Genomic DNA, 17,609 nt, shown 5'->3' with positions numbered 1-17,609 from the left:
CTACTGGACAACAATATGGCTTTCAGAATAACCAAAAGCCTTTAGGGCTCAGACTGAGCCACCCTCAGGAGCCACTCCCTCACCTGTTCTTTGCCAGATATGGCAATGTGCACCTGTACACACATACACACACATACACACACACACACACACACACACACACACACGAGTGTGAAGCCTACTTTCCCTGACTGAGGGAGAAGAAAGCCATCCCCTGGAGGTCTGATGCTCTAAGATTCTCAAGACTGAATCCATCCTCTCTCTGGGTGGCCCCACCCCACTCTTACTCCTCTTCTGTTTTCTACCTTGGAAAATGGCATTACTGACCATCAGGCCCAGAGTTCAAATCGGTCTTCAACTCCCTTGCCGGACCAGCCTCAAGTCCACATCCAGCTGGGTCCTGTCAGCTGTGGCTCCTCCACGTCTCTTTCATTCCTGCAGCCACCTTACTTCTCTCTGGTAACTAACTGCACTGGCCATTTGTCTGGCCTGCCTCCCTCTCATTTTCCCTCCATTCTACACCCACTGCCTGAGTGAGCTTCCAGCAGCACAGCCATGACCAGGGTTCTTACTCCTACTGACAAATCTCAATGCCTCAGCTTAGCGCCTGAGGCCCTCCCGAGGTGGCCAGCCCAGATCCCCCTGCCTGCAGCCAGTTGTCTATCACCCTCTTGCCCCCACTTGTGTATTCCAATCTCAGCTGACTCCTGGTTTGTGATGTTCTTTTGGCCTCATACCCTTCCCCTTCCTACCACCTCTACCTCTTAAAATTTATCAAGGCCCTTCATGCAAAGACCACCTCCTAGGAGAAGATGGCCACAGTTCTTCCCCTGAGAATTCATGTCTCCTTCCCTGATGTGCTTAGATCTGTTCTTGTTATTTTTTAGTTCCTACCATTACACATGTTAGGAGCACTGAAATCAGCCAGGTCAGTTTGAAGCTCAGCTCCACTGTTTGCCAGCTGTTTTGCCTCACGTGATCACTTGGTCCTTGAGCCTTGGTTTCCTCATGGAAACACCACAGCTTTGGGTACGGGAGAGAATCAAATGCCTGCAAGATACTGCAGTGCCTGACTCCTAGGGAGGCTCAGCCAATGGCAGCTCTAATGCCTGGGTATCTCCCCCTACTTTTCCCCCACCCCCGACCCTTTCCCCAGGGACTCACTAAGCTCCTCAAAGGCAGTGCCTGCCTTGTTCAATCTCTGTGTCTCCCCCAAACCCAGTCACTATAACATTTGGATTGTATATTTAGAGAAACACTATTTTTTCCCTTGTCAGTCAAAACCAAGAGCTGACATGACATGACATGCTGCCAAATGCTTCTTGGGGCAGGGACTGAAAACCCACGTGTCAACCCAGCCATGGTCGCCGCTGATCTCTATGGCCTTGACATGCTCTCCCGCTGAGATGTACATCTCCACCGCAGCTTTAGGCTCGTTGATATTTCTAGCCCAGTCAGCCTGTTTGGTGATTAGCATCTTTGTTTCTTTGGGGTCTCCAGATTCAAGGAAATCCTGAGGAAGCACAACAAACAAAAACACTCCGGATTAGAACTTCCTGCTGCCAGCATTACGTCAGGCTGCCGAAAGCTGGAGCAAGGAAGGGCTCTGTTTGGCTGAAGTAGGCAATCAGGATGCAGGCGTGAGCCCATCCCTGCATGGCTGACTAGGAGGGGGGTGGGGGCAGTCCCAGGTGTCAGGGAGGAGTGCTCACAGGCTGCTCCACAGGTGCTCCTTGGGGGTACCGGAACAGTGTCAAGGACTGTAGCCCTCCATGTTTCCTGCCCCTCCCACTAACAGACATTTGTCTTTCAGTTAAACAAGACTTTCCAGACTCTCTCGAGTACTATACACAAACTCTGCAGTGCTGGGGTTTTGTGATCAGGTAGCTCTGCCTCTTTCTCGTATAGAGTTGGCTATTTGTGTGACTATTCCTATATGTGATTCCACAACCTGGTTGCCTAATTTCAAATATTCAGATCTAGGATCTTTATTCAGGTAATAGGGATGATACCATGTGCCTCAGAGTGAGGCTAAGGACGTAGTCCCATAAACTTAAATGGACAAAATGATGTACAGAGTTCTAGGGGAGCCCGCCCTCTCCTCAACTACCATACCACACTGGAAGTACTGTTTCCATCTGTTTTCTGATTCTGTTCACACTCTGTTGCCTGAACTTAGGGTATCATCCCATTGGCTTTTTCCTCAGTTACGTGGCTAGGGCAGAGAACACTCTGTTCTGGATATCAGGTCTGTAGGGAGAGGAACAGCAGGAGGCCATGGTAGGGTGGGGTCGGGGAAGAGGCCTAGAGAGAATCCAGGAAGGAAGAGATGTCCTTCCACCACAACAGGAGGCCTCTGAAGCTCTATGCCCAGCTTCCCTGGGTTGGCCCTGGAATGCATGAGAAAAGGCCTCAGAAAATCACCTCTTTTCAGGATATAGTTACCCCAAATACATGCATGGGAGTTTGCCATAGTTGAGAAGCTTTGGTGCTGACATTTTTAAAGGTGGGGCTTTTCAAAAAGGGAAATTAAAAGCGCTTAGAAGCAGATCTGCATTACTAGTAAGAAGCGGTTTGTCTTAGGAATAATGTAGCCTGCAGAGAGTGCGCTGTGTCAACCTCATAAAGTATAAAAAAAGCACTCCTTTTCCCATGATTAGCACTCATTTGTCAGGAAAGTACAGTCGATGTATGCTAAAAACCCACTTGAACAATTAGCTCTCCTTTTTTTCCATTTGCTTTCAGGGTAATTGTGTAGCCCCTAAAATAATACATTAGATTGGCCTAAGACAACCAACTGTTGTAAGGGGAGGAAAGGGCATCATTTACTCTGATGCTGGAAATCCAATAAAATACAGGCCCATCTTGCTGGCACCTGGTCTCTCTGGAGTTCACACAGAGAAAGAAACTTGGAAACAATCACTGACTATCTGAAGATGCCTAGTTTGGGCCGTTACACACACAGCCTTTACAATGCATACCCTTTATGCCAGTGCAAAGTCAGAAATTCTGCTAACCTGGTTGGTTAGATGAAGTTAGCAACTGGAGAAAACAGGCATCCTAAGAGAACAAAAATATCCTTAAAAGTGAGTGCTCAGTGGACTCAGGGCGACTACAGTGAGAAGGGTCAGAAGCCACGAGCAAGCCATAAATTTGGATCATCAACAAGGAGACCAGCCAGGCACACAGCTCACATGCTTGAAGCAGCCACCTCTAGCCCAACAGCCCAGCTCCAGAAGCTCTGACATAACTGAAGCTGAGTCGAAATGGTTCCTTCAAGGCCCAGCAAACTCAGTTTTCAAAGGTTCTTTGGTTCCATGAAGCTAATTTACATGTTATCTGGGGCCATGGCAAAGACTGTGTCCTGGAGTGGACAGAAAGAGACTGTGCTGAGTGATGAATGAGACTAAACAGTGTTCCCATGCTTGGTGATTTTGATAAGGACATACTATATAAGAGTTAAGAGCATTATAATTCCCTTTATCACCATATAAACATGTCACTTATCCGGAAAGCATACAATTTATTTGTACATGGGAATGTAATTTAAAAATTTTCCAAAAACCAGATTGAATCTTGGGAAGCAATTTTCAAGTAAACAAAAACATGCCATGTTAATAAGCACTGTATTCCGCCCCCCCCCCCAACATAATGTGTACATACACATTTCCTCAAAGTCAGACTACTGGGGGGTGGGGATTGAAACAGAACCAACTTACTTGGAATTGCGATCAAACACTAAAACCAAAACAACCCCCAGAATATTTACCTTCATAGAGAGGCAGACCAGATGGAGTGTGTAAGTGGGCTGCATTTCTGGATGGGAGACTGTGGTGCCAAAGCCCAGCCGAGGTGTGAGGAGGGGCCTCAGCGCAGGGCGAGGAGTGGGGCTGGCCGGGGAGAGGCCTAAAGAACAGCCAGTCTGTGCTCATGCTAGGCTCCTCATATGTTCCCAGCCTTTCTATAGTTTGGTCTTTACAAAGGGCTTCCTCATACATTATTTTGTGCAATTCTGAGAACTGAGCTGAGCTGTAGCTATGTTAACCTCTGAGAAGAAAATGAAGGCTCAATGAAGTGAAGAGGCTTTCCCCAGGTCACCCAGAGGAAGGACTAGGACTTTCTCCAGCTCTGCAGATGCCAAGGCGAGCACCAGGGCTGCTGACTAGGAGGTTTCAGAGGTTCCAGGAGAGGCTGCTGGCTCTGAAGAACAACCACACCCCATTGTTCCTAATGCCTAAATTCCACTCCTAGGCGCATTTAATCCTTTAGTTAAGGTTTTGTCCTCAGGTTATGTTGTTATCCCTAGAAAATGATGCACTGATTTAGCTGTTCTCAGTATGAATGTGGTGTTCAATCATATGTACATGGTGGGAGTATAAGGAAAGGGTAAAAGAGTGGAAGAGGGCAAAGTGGGGGAACCTCAAGCACTCCGATCTGACGGATGGGGTAAAGGGAGCACCAAGGTGAAGAGACAGGCTGGGACCCAGGTGCTCATTCATATATTGATGACCAGAAACCCCTGAGCCACATCCTAGTGACTGAGATGCAACCTTCAGCCCCAGGATCTCACAGGTGGAAGATAAAAGAGCATAGCCATCTTTGGGAACAGCAAAGGAGGAAAAAAATGGGGAGGATTTTCCATCTTGAACTTGTGAGCTAGATAATTACCATTAATAGCCACTAATTGGTTGTAGCTGATGACTCACTTAATAACATTCTGAAGTGTCTTTTGACAGTACCAGGAAAGGCAGGTTAACAAAAGCATCTCTGCGGAAGGAAGAGCCTCATTGCTCGATGCACCCAAGGCTCTTTTCACCTTGCATTAGGCTGAACTACAAATGTCTTGATGGCCTGGCCTCCCCAGTGGGACTCGTTCTCACACAAACCATCAGGAGCCTGCTCTGGGAAGACCCCTGTCATGTACCCAGACCGACTGGAGACTAACCAAAACAGAGGATCTACAAACGCAAGAGGAAATCTCCACCATCACCCTTACAGATACATCCTTGGGGTGAGAGGAGGCACACTGTACTGGAGGGCAGGGACTCTGTCATGGTGTCTCCAAGGCCTAGTGCGAAGCCTGGTAGCAATCTGAGAGCAGACACTTAGGAAATCTTGGCTGAAGTGAACCATATCGTCCTGTATGAAAATGGTAGAACCAGCTCATGTCTGAGGATGTGGGTTCTCGGTGGCTTCTACAACAGTTTAAGAGAATTTGTGGGAGAAAGACCTGAAACCCTGAACCCTGAACACTTAATGAAGGGACATGTTGGTTCAGACTCACAGTCCAGCCAGCTCTGGGACTGACAAAGGTTTGAACTGTCATACTCTTGTCCCTTTGATGTCAGCCTGAAAGGTCAGTTTTAGGTCAGCCTGAACCAGTGGTCATTGATGGTTCCTTTGCCAATTTGCCCAAACCCTTTCTAATAAGGCAGTTGCTATTTTCCATCTATAACATATCTTAGGGTAAACAACTTGGGCACCACGGTGGCAGAACACTGGTGGGTTCCACATGGCAGCTTGGGCCCAGGATGTGGCTGGATTACCTTGGCATACTCAAACATGCGAAGGTCGGTATACATTTCGAGTGCGAGGTTCTCGTGCCCACTCCTCTTGTACAGTTTGGCAGCTTCGTGGAACTTCCCTTGGTAGGAAAACACATCTGCCAGAAACAGGTCATTGTTGGTCTCTCCCCGCTTCTTCCTCTCCTGGAAAAATTAGAAGCACAGGAAATAGCCTCTGCAGCCATGGCAGGAAGCAGCCTTTACAAAGGTTAGATGTTGCTATTTCAAGTTAAGCCCCTGGGCTTTTCTACTGGAACCTCCACTTGGCTCCTGGGCTGTTGTGTCTCTCCCCTAGGTTTCTGGTGGGAATGCTTGACAACAAAAGCAGATTTTTTCCCCCAGATGAGTGAAGATCAAAAGTAATTCAAACTTTTGTTTGTTTAATGGAAATTCCTCAGGGCTGCTTTCTTGTATAATCTTCCAAGGAAACAACTGGCTAGTTAGGATGGTGTGTATTACCCACTCTTTGGTGGCCCCCAAGCTCTCAGGATCTCCCAAGTCCTCAGGCCTGGTTTGGCTGAGCTGTGACTCATGATGATGCAGACAAGGAGAAAGCTTAGGGTCTCTTCACAAGGAGACAATAAAATGGGATAATGAGTCTTAATATGTCCCTGTCTCTAAAGAGAAGGCAAGTAATGCCACATGCTGAGCATCTGCTAGGTGCTGACAGGACCCACAGGTAAGTGGTACCACTGAGAGAAGCTGAGATTCAGAAGAGGAGCAGGTCAGGGTCATAGAGAACTGGCATTTGGACTCAGTCTGTCTGACTCCAGATGCTCTTTGTACCACATAATACCACCTTCAGAAACATGTGACAGTCCCCAACAACATACCTGCACAGGCACACACACAGACGAGCAGCACTGAGGATGAAGAGAATAACTGACATATTCCTTCCTCTGGTGTTAGGGAACATTCATTAGTCTACAGCTCAAGTATTTGTAAACACTCCATAGCACCCAAAGTCTCATCCCCAGCAGTTTCCTTTTGCTTGTTTTCTAGCAAGTGTATCACAGTGGGGGAAGATGAGACATTGAATCAAACTCCCAGACAAGCTGGTGAAAGTTTTAACAGCTGGAGGCAACATGCATGCTTCCCCACTGACAGAAAGAATTTTTAAAAACCAAAAAAAAAAACAAAAACAAAAACAAAAACCCATACCCAAAATTGAAAAATAAATTTAGCTACACTATGTGTAGTTTAGGCTAATTAATCAAATAAACTAACTACTAACTGTATGGAGTGAATCAAAATCTTGCAGTAAGATTAAAAAAATAGGTCTTACTAGGCATGGAATTTAGGCCTAGGCCACAGAATATCACCATGATCAATAAAAAATGATTTACATCTATTCCGTATGTACGTAGCCATATGGGCAGATTCTCTTCCTCCTGTTATCAGTATAGTTACATCTCCCCTATCCCAAAGGAGCCTAGCATGGAACTCAGTTCTCTGGAATGATGCCGAATGCCTAGAAGCAAGCTACTAAGGCTTCAGAGCAGCCCAAATGGCTCAACGCTTGAAGGCAATTTACTCTTTTTCAAGAGGCAATTCTTTTTTTTTTTTTTCCAAGAGGCAATTCTTACAAGTTTAACCAACTGCCCAGCTCCTCATAGCACACTAGAAGAAGCAGTAAGATATGATAAATGGCGAGAGGTGGTCCTCACAGAAGTCAGTTACCTTTGCATAAAGAACATATTCCATGGTTTCATGTTAAGGCCTCTAGATCCAGACCAGTGGATTCCCAAATGCCAGCCCCTATAGTAAGCAGTACTGGGAATTTCAAGTAGATGGCTCTGAACAAACCCTTTACCATGCAGGTAAGTAAGCTCCTTAAGACAGTGCTGGGGTAGGGGTTATAGAGGCAGTGCATCAGAAGCAACTTAGATGGCAGCAGGAACTCAGGTAAAGATAGCGTGAAGGGCACCTGGGTGGCTCAGTTGGTTGAGCGTCTGACTTCAGCTCAGGTCATGATCTCACGGTTCATGGGTTCGAGCCCCGCATAGGGCTCTGTGCTGACAGTTTACTCGGAGCCTGGATCCTGCTTCAGATTCTGTGTCTCCTTCTCGCTCTCTGCCCCTCCCCCATTCGTGCACTGTCTCACTCTGTCTCTCAAAAATAAATACATGTAGAAAAAAAAGAAAAAAAAGGTAGCTTGAGCTTGGGAATTAGAACTGGCTTTGAATTCCAACCAAGCTTTTGCCTCTGGACCCTTGGGGATGTGGCATAGGATTTCTGAGCCTTAGTTTCATCATTTATCAAATAGGGATAAGAACAATATCTGCTTCGTTAAGTCACCGTGAGGATTTAAAATGCAGCTGACCCTTAAGCAACAGGGGTGTTAAGGGCCCTGACCCCCTCGCAGCTGAAAACTGAGGTATAATTTTTGACTCTCCAAATTTTAACTACTAATAGCAGTTAAATAGTCTCCTGTTGACTGGATGCCTTACTCACAACATAAATAGTTAATTAACACATACTTTATAGGTTGCATGTATTATATACCATATTCTTATGGCAAAGTAAGCTAGAGAAAAGAAAATGTCATTAAGAAAATCATAAGGAAAATACGTTAACAGTTAGTGTACTATATTTACTGAAAAGAAAATCCACATATAAGTGAACCCATGCAGTTCAAACCCGTGTTGTTCAAGGCTCAGCTGTAGTATACACATTGATCGTGCATGGGGCCCAGAGCAGGCACTCAACAAGTGGCAACTATCATTAGGCTTAGCAGTCTGTGAGCTCCCACAGGCCTCTCTTCCACTCAGCTCTTTGCCCACTGGGCTCAACACAAGGCTTGGCCCACGACAGGTGTTTATTATGCTGAACTGAATCACAAGGACAAGACATTTGCTGATTTCCTCACTACTTCCATATGGGAATTCAAATGTATCTCACATTCCCCTAGCCTCACAATAAATCTGTTCAGGAGAAAAAATATGTACGCCTCTTTACAGACAGTCACAGGAATTAAGAGTATTGTCTACTGCTACCCAGCAAATGGAACCCATAGAACAAGCCTTTTTTGCCCACCCCACTACACATGGCTCCCTCCCCAGGTCCCATTGCTGTGGATGGGGCGTAGCTCATGTGCGTTTGGAAAATGACTCCTGTACTGGCACACTGTTGAGCCCTACAGGATGGTAACCACCTAACAACCACTACAAGGATGAAAACCAGTTACTAAGAACCTATTTAATCCTCCTAGCAACCCTGGGAAAACAGCCCATTTCACAGATAGAAAACAAAGCTCAGAGAGATTAGGAACCCACCTGCCTTACCCCACTACCAAGTGACAAGTGGCATTCCTTGCTCCCGTGTGCTGTCTCCCTGCCCCCACAGCATTCTCTTCCCCCAGGCCAAAGCTGTGGCCCAAATGCCCAGACACCAGTAGGCTCTATTTGTGTGCCCTTAATGCTCTCGCCTGCTAGAATAGCTCCCTATAAGCCATTGACTGCGAGTCTGTGCTTTCTTGAGAAGGAAGAACATTTTGTCATTTACCTCAATGCTGTTGATGAGCTCTAAATATCGGAGGTCTTGTACTCTGGTGAAGGCCTACAGGGGAAGAGATAAAAGAATGAAATCAACGGCCCTCTGGGCTTCAAAAGTGGGTGATTGGCTGGGGGTGGGAAGTCAAGCGTTAGAAAGTGAGCCAGTAACGAGGGAAAAGAAGCAAGCATTGATTAATCGCCATGTGTTCAGGAGGGTTATACCACCCAGTGAGGCACGGCTTTATCCCTGGGATTAGTCCACACAAAGAACAGCAAAGAAGTCTCGGTTGCATCAATCACTTTGGGATTAGTTAAAACAAAACTATGATACTGCAGTCTGTGATGGTGCCTGCTTGGAGAAATCTCTATGCAAAAGAAAAGAACAGGGCGGTCTGATACTCTGAGGCAGTGGCATTGGAGTGGGAGTGGGGAAGGTGTACTGACTGAAGAGACACTGCTATGCGTCTAGATGACTGGGACAGAAAGTGGGAGACAGCTAAGCTTACCAACTGTGCATAAACACAGGGCACCCAAAGCCCACAGTACTGGCACAGAGGAGGGGGGGGGGTGGGAGGAGAAAGTTAAGAAGGAATAAAAATGGTTTCTAGACGGGAGGGGGACGTTAGGGAATAAATCACTCCAAGTTCCTGGAAGGCAAACTCTTACATAAATCCTAAAAGTGTAGCTCTTGCCTTCCACTCACAGTAAACCCAGAGACTTTAACCCATAGGTTGCTAGAAGTTTCTAGGCAGCCTTCCTCAGGAAGATTGGTGTTAGGTAATTTTTTTTTTCTGCCTTCTGATTCTGCAAGGGGTTTAGAGAGGAACCTGACCCATCATGTCAGGCTGATCTTCAGGTGGCTTTGCTGTTAACATTTCTACCCAGGTGTGCTGCTTTACACTGTCCCATTTGAAATGGACTGAGATACACCTAGATAAGACAGCAGGTCCAGGAGTCCTTTGAATATGAAATGCGGAAGAAACACCCTGACCACTTGCAACCTCTACTTTGCTGCATGACACCCTCCATCCTAAAAAGACTTGGGGAAATGATCAAGTCATCTGGCCTCTGGTTGCCTCGCAGATGACCACAATGTGACTTCATCTTTTCATCCTGCAGGGCTACGCATCCTATCAGGGACTGAGGATCCAGAGGTGAATGTGATCTGTACCCCTCCCCATTTCACTGGTCCATACTCTAAAAGGAGAGGCAAGCAGATTAAACAGATCATCAAATCTCTGTGAGCTAGGAGCTATACAAGCATGAACTAGATACTCTAGAGAAAACAGATTCACTGTCTGAGCATGGGCAGTGGCAGGAGGCAGGATTAAGAAGAGTATCACAGAGTAGGAACCTGGCAAATGGGTATTCCTGAAGAGGAATTCTTTGAAAGGGTAAAGTAGGCATCACATGAGCAAAGGAGCACCAAGAGTTCTTGTGTTCCTCACTGGAGATCTTATAAGCTCTCTTCTGGATCAGGGCTTCCTTAAAACCATAGGAAAGGGGAAAACCTGGAATGTCCACAAAGGGGCAGAGAGGAAAGAGGGAGCATTCCAGGTCTCAGTCCTAGCTCTGAGACTTTCCAGCTGGGGGCCCCTGAACTTCTTTCTTGCCTCTAGGCTCCCAAGTCTGCCTTATGGAAAGGGGCAAACTAGCGATGTCTTCTCCAAGGTCTTTCTAGTTCTGCTCTGCTAGGATTCTAGGATTTGCCACCTTGAGAAATCTGCTTCAGAGTTCCTCGACCCTAACACATACTATAGAGTCAGGGGTGCCCTGGTCTGAGTGGTCAGAGTCACAAGGCCCGTGAATAACCTCAGAAGAGGGAAGGAAGCATGGAAACCGGGAAGCATCTGCAGTTCTGCTCAAGGCAGCAGTCCCCGGTGCTAAACAGCTCTCCTCTGCCATCTAGTGAGGGCACTACTTTATCTCCCGCACCACCCTCCACCTCCTGTTTGCTTGAGTCAGTTGGCAAAGCAGAAAAAGAAAGGCTGGGGATTCGGGATTTGGATAAAATGGCCAAGCTCAAGTCTATGGTCAAAATCTTGTGGCTTTAATAATTTCAATTTCCAGGAAGTATTTGGGGAATACAAGCCTGGGGTTAGTGTTAAACAAATGATGGTTCATTCCAGCTTTGTTTTGATCCATTTAAACATTTGCTGAGCACCTAACCCCATGCTAGGCAGTGTTGGCTGAACTAAAATGAGGTAGGTGTTTAGTTCTTGGGTATGAGGAGATGACAATCTATAAGGAAGACTTTAAATTTCATTCCAGGCTAGGGGGACTTGGATGGCTCATTCAGTTAAGTGTCCGACTTCAGCCATAATTAAGGTCACGATCTCCTGGTTCATGAGTTCAGGCTCATGTGCTAACAGCTGAGAGCCTAGAGCCTGGAGCCTGCTTCAGGCTCTATTCTGTCTCCCTTTCTCTCTGCCCCTCCCCCGCTTACGCTCTGTCTCTCTCTCTCAAAAATAAACAAACATTTAAAAAAATTTAAATTTCATTCCAGGCTGAAAACAAAACATAGTCTAGGAATACTTTGTTATTCTTCATCCCTCCTGGTATTTTGGCAGGGATGTTTTTTTGAGGGGGGGGGGAGGGGGAGGTGGGGATGGGGGACAGGAGAAGGAAACTCCCTCCATAAGAATGTTTCCTCCTGCCTCTGAATTCTTAAAGCCCTCCTCTATTACCAGTTTTCTGACACTCAGTAGATCTAAAAACATAACATAATTAAATAACAGCAATTTTACTTATTTTAATAACAGCTAGCACTTGTATAACCATTGCTAGGTCTAGAAGCCCGTTTACAATGTGGTAGGTAAGCCTAAGGACCCTGTGTCAGGAGGGCAGGGCAGCTAGTGCATTCACCATCCCCACTGCAGACATGGGAGGATGGACACAGGGCCATCCAGTCTATATATAGCAGAGCTGGTATCTGGCCTCAGATCCTCTCTCCTTTCATGCCTAGAAGTCTGGACCCAACACAGGGCAAGCATCACATATTCCTGTAATTCCTTCCCTGAATGCTCAGTAATATGGACAAAGGAGTATTTGATTAATTGGCTATGGGAAGATAAAGAGGGAAGGGAGGAGTAGGGGAAAGGGAGTTGAAGGCCATTCCTTCTCCCCACATCAGGTTCCAGATGAAAACCCAATTCAGACAGAGCTGAGCTTTTTCTGATGTGTAGAAAGGGGTCAAATGTTGTCAGCCAGTTTCTGTAGCTTTAATATACTTTCCAGTAAATGACACCATGAATCAAGGCCATGAAGGTACGTGGGGAGTAACATTGCTGTCAGAATCAGAGAGCTTGACCATCTCTTCACCATACCTAGTAGAGTACCATGAAAAATAGCATTGTGTAATTAATGGCTAATACCAATAAGTATTACACCAATAACAAAACACCAATAATAAAAACTACCTTTGGGGCTCAGTCAGTTGAGCATCCAACTCTTAATTTCAGCTCAGATCATCATCCCAGGGTCATGGGATCAAGCCCTGCATTGGGCTCCATGCTGGGTGTGGGGCCTGCTTAAGATATTCTCATTCTCTCTCTCCCTCTCTCTCTCTCTCTCTCTCTCTCTCTCTCCCCCTCTGCCCCTCCCCCACTCATCTGTGCTCTCTCTAAAATTAAAAAAAAATTTTTTTTAAAGCTACCCTTTAGTATGTCCCTATTATTGTGCTAGGCTTTCAGCTAGGTGATTTACATAAATGATAGCTAATAAGAGTGACAGCTAGAATCTATCTGATATTTCTCCTATATCTGGCCTTACAGACATTATCACATTAGACCCTTTGAACTTTGTGAGGATGAAGCCAATCACCACCCTATTTTTAGAAATAAACAACCTTAGAAACGAGTTACTTGCCCAGACCCAGTTAGGAGATAGCTGAGCTGAGATCTGAACACAGGTCAGCCTATCTCCAGAGCTCTCTACTGTATGCATCTGCCTCTCCACACGTTACCTGGACTCACTTTTGCCTCAAGGGACCCTCCAAGGGTCAGATTCTAGCTCATGCTGACTAGATGCTTACCTTCTTTGCTGTTTCAAACTCTAATCCTTCTAAAGCTTCCATGGCCAGCTCACGCCAATCAGTGTCTGTCACACCCAAGCAAGCAATCTGGTAGGCTTCTTTGAACATTTTCCTATCCAGGTACTGGTACATTGGAGCAGACTGCAGGATTTCATCAAAAAGAAAGAAGACTGAGAGCAATGGAAAGAATCAGATTCATACAAAGCCTGACTCCAGATGTGTGCACTGACTTAATTACAAATGCCTATAGAGGAATACTATAAGGAGTAATCAGTACCCTTCTCACCCCAAATGCCTTCCATTTGTCACTCCTTTTCATAGCCAAATAATTGTGTTCAGCAGCACAAACTTCTTGCTTATCCTTCCCTCCACCACTAGCTTTCCCCACCTCCAGGTCTGTTTTACCACAAGGTATCACCCTCATCTAGAATGCCCTTGTTCCTCTTTACCCACTGGAAAGTACCTATTTGGCTTGAGGGTCCTGTTAAAATGTCACCTCTTCTGGAAGGTCTTTGCTGACCCCTCAAGGAAAGGAGTCTGAGCTTTCTCTGCCCTTTATCCAGAAGTCAGTTGTGTTATAATGACAAGCCCCTCTCCTCCACAAGTCTGGGCACAACCCCTGAAGGCACTGGTGGGCTTGTACTCACCTCCCCCAGCAGGCCTTCAGTCTCTGTTTGGTGGAGGAAGGAACAACGTTACTGTGAGGAAGGGGTCTGAGGTGGTCTCTTACAAAGAGGGCCAAAAAACCAGCTTACCCAAGAAAGGTAAGTGATTTGTTCCAGGTTACCTGGGAAGGCTGGGAGCCTTCCTGCCATCCCTCCTCCCAGACGGGGCTGCCTCACTGTGATACCTGTGAATGGTTCCTAATAATTTCTCTTCTTAGGTTTACACATTGCTTTTGCATCTGTCCCAACAGGTCTGTGTTGCAGGTTATTATCACTCTCTGATTACAGTCTGAGGACACATAAGTGGCACAAGGAAAACACAAGGAAGAGCACTTTCCTGGCTCTTGGATGTGGGGTACATGAATATGTGTGCACACAAGAACAAGTCTGAGCTGGATCTGGCGTCCTGAATAAGAAGGCCCTGCCCTTGTTTTAAGCCAGTGTGCTGAAGGGAACTGAATCTCTCTAGGGCAGTAGAGATCAATCAGCCAGTACCTCATGCTAATGGTTCTCAAATGTGGAGCTGGAAGTGCTGTTTTCTCCATTTGGGGCCTTTATCTTTGAACTTTCCTGTCTCATTTTTTAGCTTCAGAGTTAAAGCTTTTTTTTTTTTTTTTCTTTTTTTCTTTTTAAGCCATTCTGCCCTCTGACAGCAAGATGTGGCTGTTTAGGAGTGCTCATCTTTTCTATCGTACCATTCTGTCTACCTTTCCTTCCTTTAGAGGGGTAAAGGGGTACGGACAGGGGAGCAGCTGAGCCAGAAGCCAGGCCTGGCTCAGTCACATCCTAGCTGGGTGCTTTTTTGGGTAAACTGATTAACTTCTGTTTAGATGCCCTGCCCAGCTCACAGACTACTATGGGCAAACAGGACATGATCAGTACATCCACTGTATTTTCTCAGCACCAGCTCCTTGCCATCTCCCCAACTCTCCAGACTTGTTCCTACCTCTACCTTTCTCTCTGAAACAGCCTTGCTGCTCCTCTCTATGTCTCCAGACCTTTCAGGGCTCAGATCAAGTGTCACCACCTCTTGAAAGCTTTCCACACTCCCTGTGCACAATGAGCTTTCCTTTCTAAACTCCTTAGTGAGCACCCTGTTCCAATTTAGTTCTGTTTCATAGCATTTGTACTTTAAGATTGCTAATAACAATAACAATAGGAACTGGGCCAGACAAAACCCATAAAACAGGTATATTAACCCCACTGCATAGAAAGTGAGGTTCCAAAGAGTGAAAGGGATTGCTCAAGATCCCAGCTGGTTCGGGCAGCAAAGTCAGAACTCAAAGCCAGTGTTCTTTCCCCTAAACTGCACAGCTTCTCACCATGTTGAATACCCCATGAGGAAGCAACAGGCACATGAGAATCGAGGAGACGATGAATGATTAACATTCGGGCTTGCTTGGGAAGTACAATCTGAGAGTGGGAATTTTAAAAATATCCTAACTGAACAAATGCCCTCTGAGTTCTACTTTATCTCACTATTGCATTCCAAGCATGAAGTCAGCACTCACCCCAAGAAGTCTGACAAGGGCTTGTCGCCCTACTTGGCAGCACTGACAAACCAGTTCTTGCACAAGATGATGTAAATTTCGAAAGGAAACCAGAAATCCCCAGAGTGGTCTGATGCTTTCTCCCTCCTTTCTAGGCCAAAACCACAGGATGGCTGGAGGCAGAGGCAACAGATAAATAGCCTTTGTCTTGAGGCTGCCTTTCCTAACCCTTGGCAGTTCTGACCTGCTGCATCAGCAGGATGGCCTTGGTGAAGCCATGGGGGGCTGAGGGGGGGGGGGGGTGAGGGAGGGATGACTCTGACTTCTGAATCTTAAGGGCTTGGCAGAGGAAGCCCCAGGCCCCCCTTTTGGCTCTTCTTGGTCAGCCAAAGTCAGGGAGCAGCAAACTGCATTTATCTTTGAGGTTGGGATGGCAGTCTTGGGAGAAAAGCTTTCAGTCAACATAGTGTGTTTGGCATGATTAAGAAAGACTAGGTTTCTGGTGGATGCGGTGCATGGATCTGGGATGGGGGGCAGATGAGGACTATTAGGAAACAGTCCAGTAGGGGCTATTCTTGCCCCTCCTCCTGACGCCACTTCCACCCACCTCTCTCCTTCCTTTCATTCTCTTTCCTTTTCCTCAAATCTGAATTTCATTAACGTTTACCAAATAACTGCTCTGCGTCAGGCACTAATAATTTCTGCATAATGAGTAGCAAGGGTATCAACAACGTAGAGGAAGAAGTGGACTCCAGCCCCACCCTTTGTAAGAAGCCAGGCCAGGCTTTTGGTGACTATAAAGTTGGGGAGATCTTGGCCAGGCTGAGGACATAGGATCTCACTGTCCTGCCAGCCCTTTGACCATCCTCTGAAGCCCCTCAATAAAATGGTATCATTCCCTCCACCCTCACCCAAAAAAAAAAAAAAGAAGTTGAGCCGGGGACAGTGAGTAGGGCACGTGTGTGTGGAGGGCAAACACAGACTGATGCAGTCTCTCTGCAGGGCAATCTAGAAATGTGTCTAAAAATCTTTCAAATGTATGTGGCGTTTTACCTAGCAATTTGACTTCAAGGAATTCATACTGAAGAGCTAAGTTGGGACAGGTACAAAGACTTAGCAAGAAAGATGCTATCTACAATAGCAAAAAAGCTGTAAGCAGTGTAAATGTCCAACAAAAGGTAGTGGTTGTGTAAGATGTGGAAAGAACATCCATGTGATAGGACAAAAAGCAGTCATTAAAAACAATGTGGGGGTGGAGACAGCAGGGAGGCAGGAATGGTTATAACAAAAGGGCAGCCCATGGGGCACCTGGGTGGCTCAGTCAGTTAAGCATCCGAGTTCAGCTCAGGTCATGATCTCACAGTTTGTGACTTGGAGCCCTGCACCAGACTCTGTGCTGACAGCTTGCAACCTATAGCCTGCTTCAGATTCTGTGTCTCCCTCTCTCTCTGCCCCTCCCCCACTCGTGTTCTGTCTCTCTCTCCTTCAAAAATAAATAAACATTAAAAAAAAAAAAAAAGAAAGAAAGAAAAGGCAGTCCAACATTAGAGATCTCATGGGTTGGTGGTGGGAGACACATGAACCTATCCAGGTAATACACGTATACTATAGTTTTGCAGACTGCTACCAGTGGGGAAACTGGGCAAGTTGTACAAGGGAACTCTGTATGGTTTCTTATAACCATAAGTAAATCTACAGTCATCTTAGTATTTTAAAAATACTAGGCAAGTATATTTACTGATGTGGAGCCATGTTTCCAGTAGACTGCTGAGAGAAAAAGCCACACTGCTAGCTGACAGGCAATAATTCATATAGTGATGGGCCGGCAATATGTAAGTGTTAGGTTAAATTGGAAGATAGTGATAAAGGAAGATGACTAAAAATCTCTCTCTTTTATAGTCCACATTCAGTAAAGGAAGAACAGCAAATCTGAGGTTTCATAAATTAGATTTATAATATTTACAGTAGATTCCACTTTTGTTTACAATGTTCATATAAAATTATATACTCATAATTGTATGTTCTGCATATATTACATATACATATAGAAAAAGCCTGGGTGGATATGTTCTAAGACGTTTAAGAGTGATTCTCTTGAGGATGGGATTCTGAGAGCTAAGTCTTTCCTTCGTGCTTGCCTTTATTTTACGGCATTTCTACAATGGGCATGATTCACTCACAGAGCAGACAGGCAGCCTGGACAGCTGGGATTAAGCCAGACCAGACTTGGGTTGTCAATCTCTGCCCTCCTGTGTTTCTGTCCTCCTGTTTGTGGCTCCAGGTCCCCATTTCTGTTCTGGCCTCCTCCTAGTTTGAGAGACTTGTGCATAGTCCCATGCTTCCTTCTTGGCTCACACACCTCA

General features: G+C 45.9%; 1 protein-coding gene across 4 annotated transcripts in view; it reads right to left on the bottom strand.

Annotated features, from left to right (window-relative positions):
- The window catches only part of IFT122 (intraflagellar transport 122), a 72,692-nt gene that overhangs the window by 17,615 nt on the left and 37,468 nt on the right, over positions 1 to 17,609 (bottom strand). For all 4 annotated transcript variants that reach the window (XR_007146774.1, XM_047832274.1, XM_047832260.1 and 1 more), the window contains 4 exons: positions 13,092 to 13,232; positions 9,069 to 9,122; positions 5,547 to 5,708; positions 1,347 to 1,513 (listed from right to left, as the gene is read on the bottom strand). Coding sequence is in view for 3 of the 4 variants with exons in the window: in XM_047832274.1 (XP_047688230.1) it covers positions 1,347 to 1,513; positions 5,547 to 5,708; positions 9,069 to 9,122; positions 13,092 to 13,232 (524 nt within the window). In the remaining variant the exon portion in view is untranslated. The remainder of the gene's footprint in view (positions 1 to 1,346; positions 1,514 to 5,546; positions 5,709 to 9,068; positions 9,123 to 13,091; positions 13,233 to 17,609) is intronic.

This window comes from Prionailurus viverrinus, chromosome A2 (genome assembly GCF_022837055.1).
Source record: "Prionailurus viverrinus isolate Anna chromosome A2, UM_Priviv_1.0, whole genome shotgun sequence".
In the NCBI taxonomy this organism is placed as follows: Eukaryota; Metazoa; Chordata; class Mammalia; order Carnivora; family Felidae; genus Prionailurus; species Prionailurus viverrinus.
Note: the sequence above shows the minus strand (reverse complement) of the source record. Positions and strands in the feature narration are given on the sequence as shown.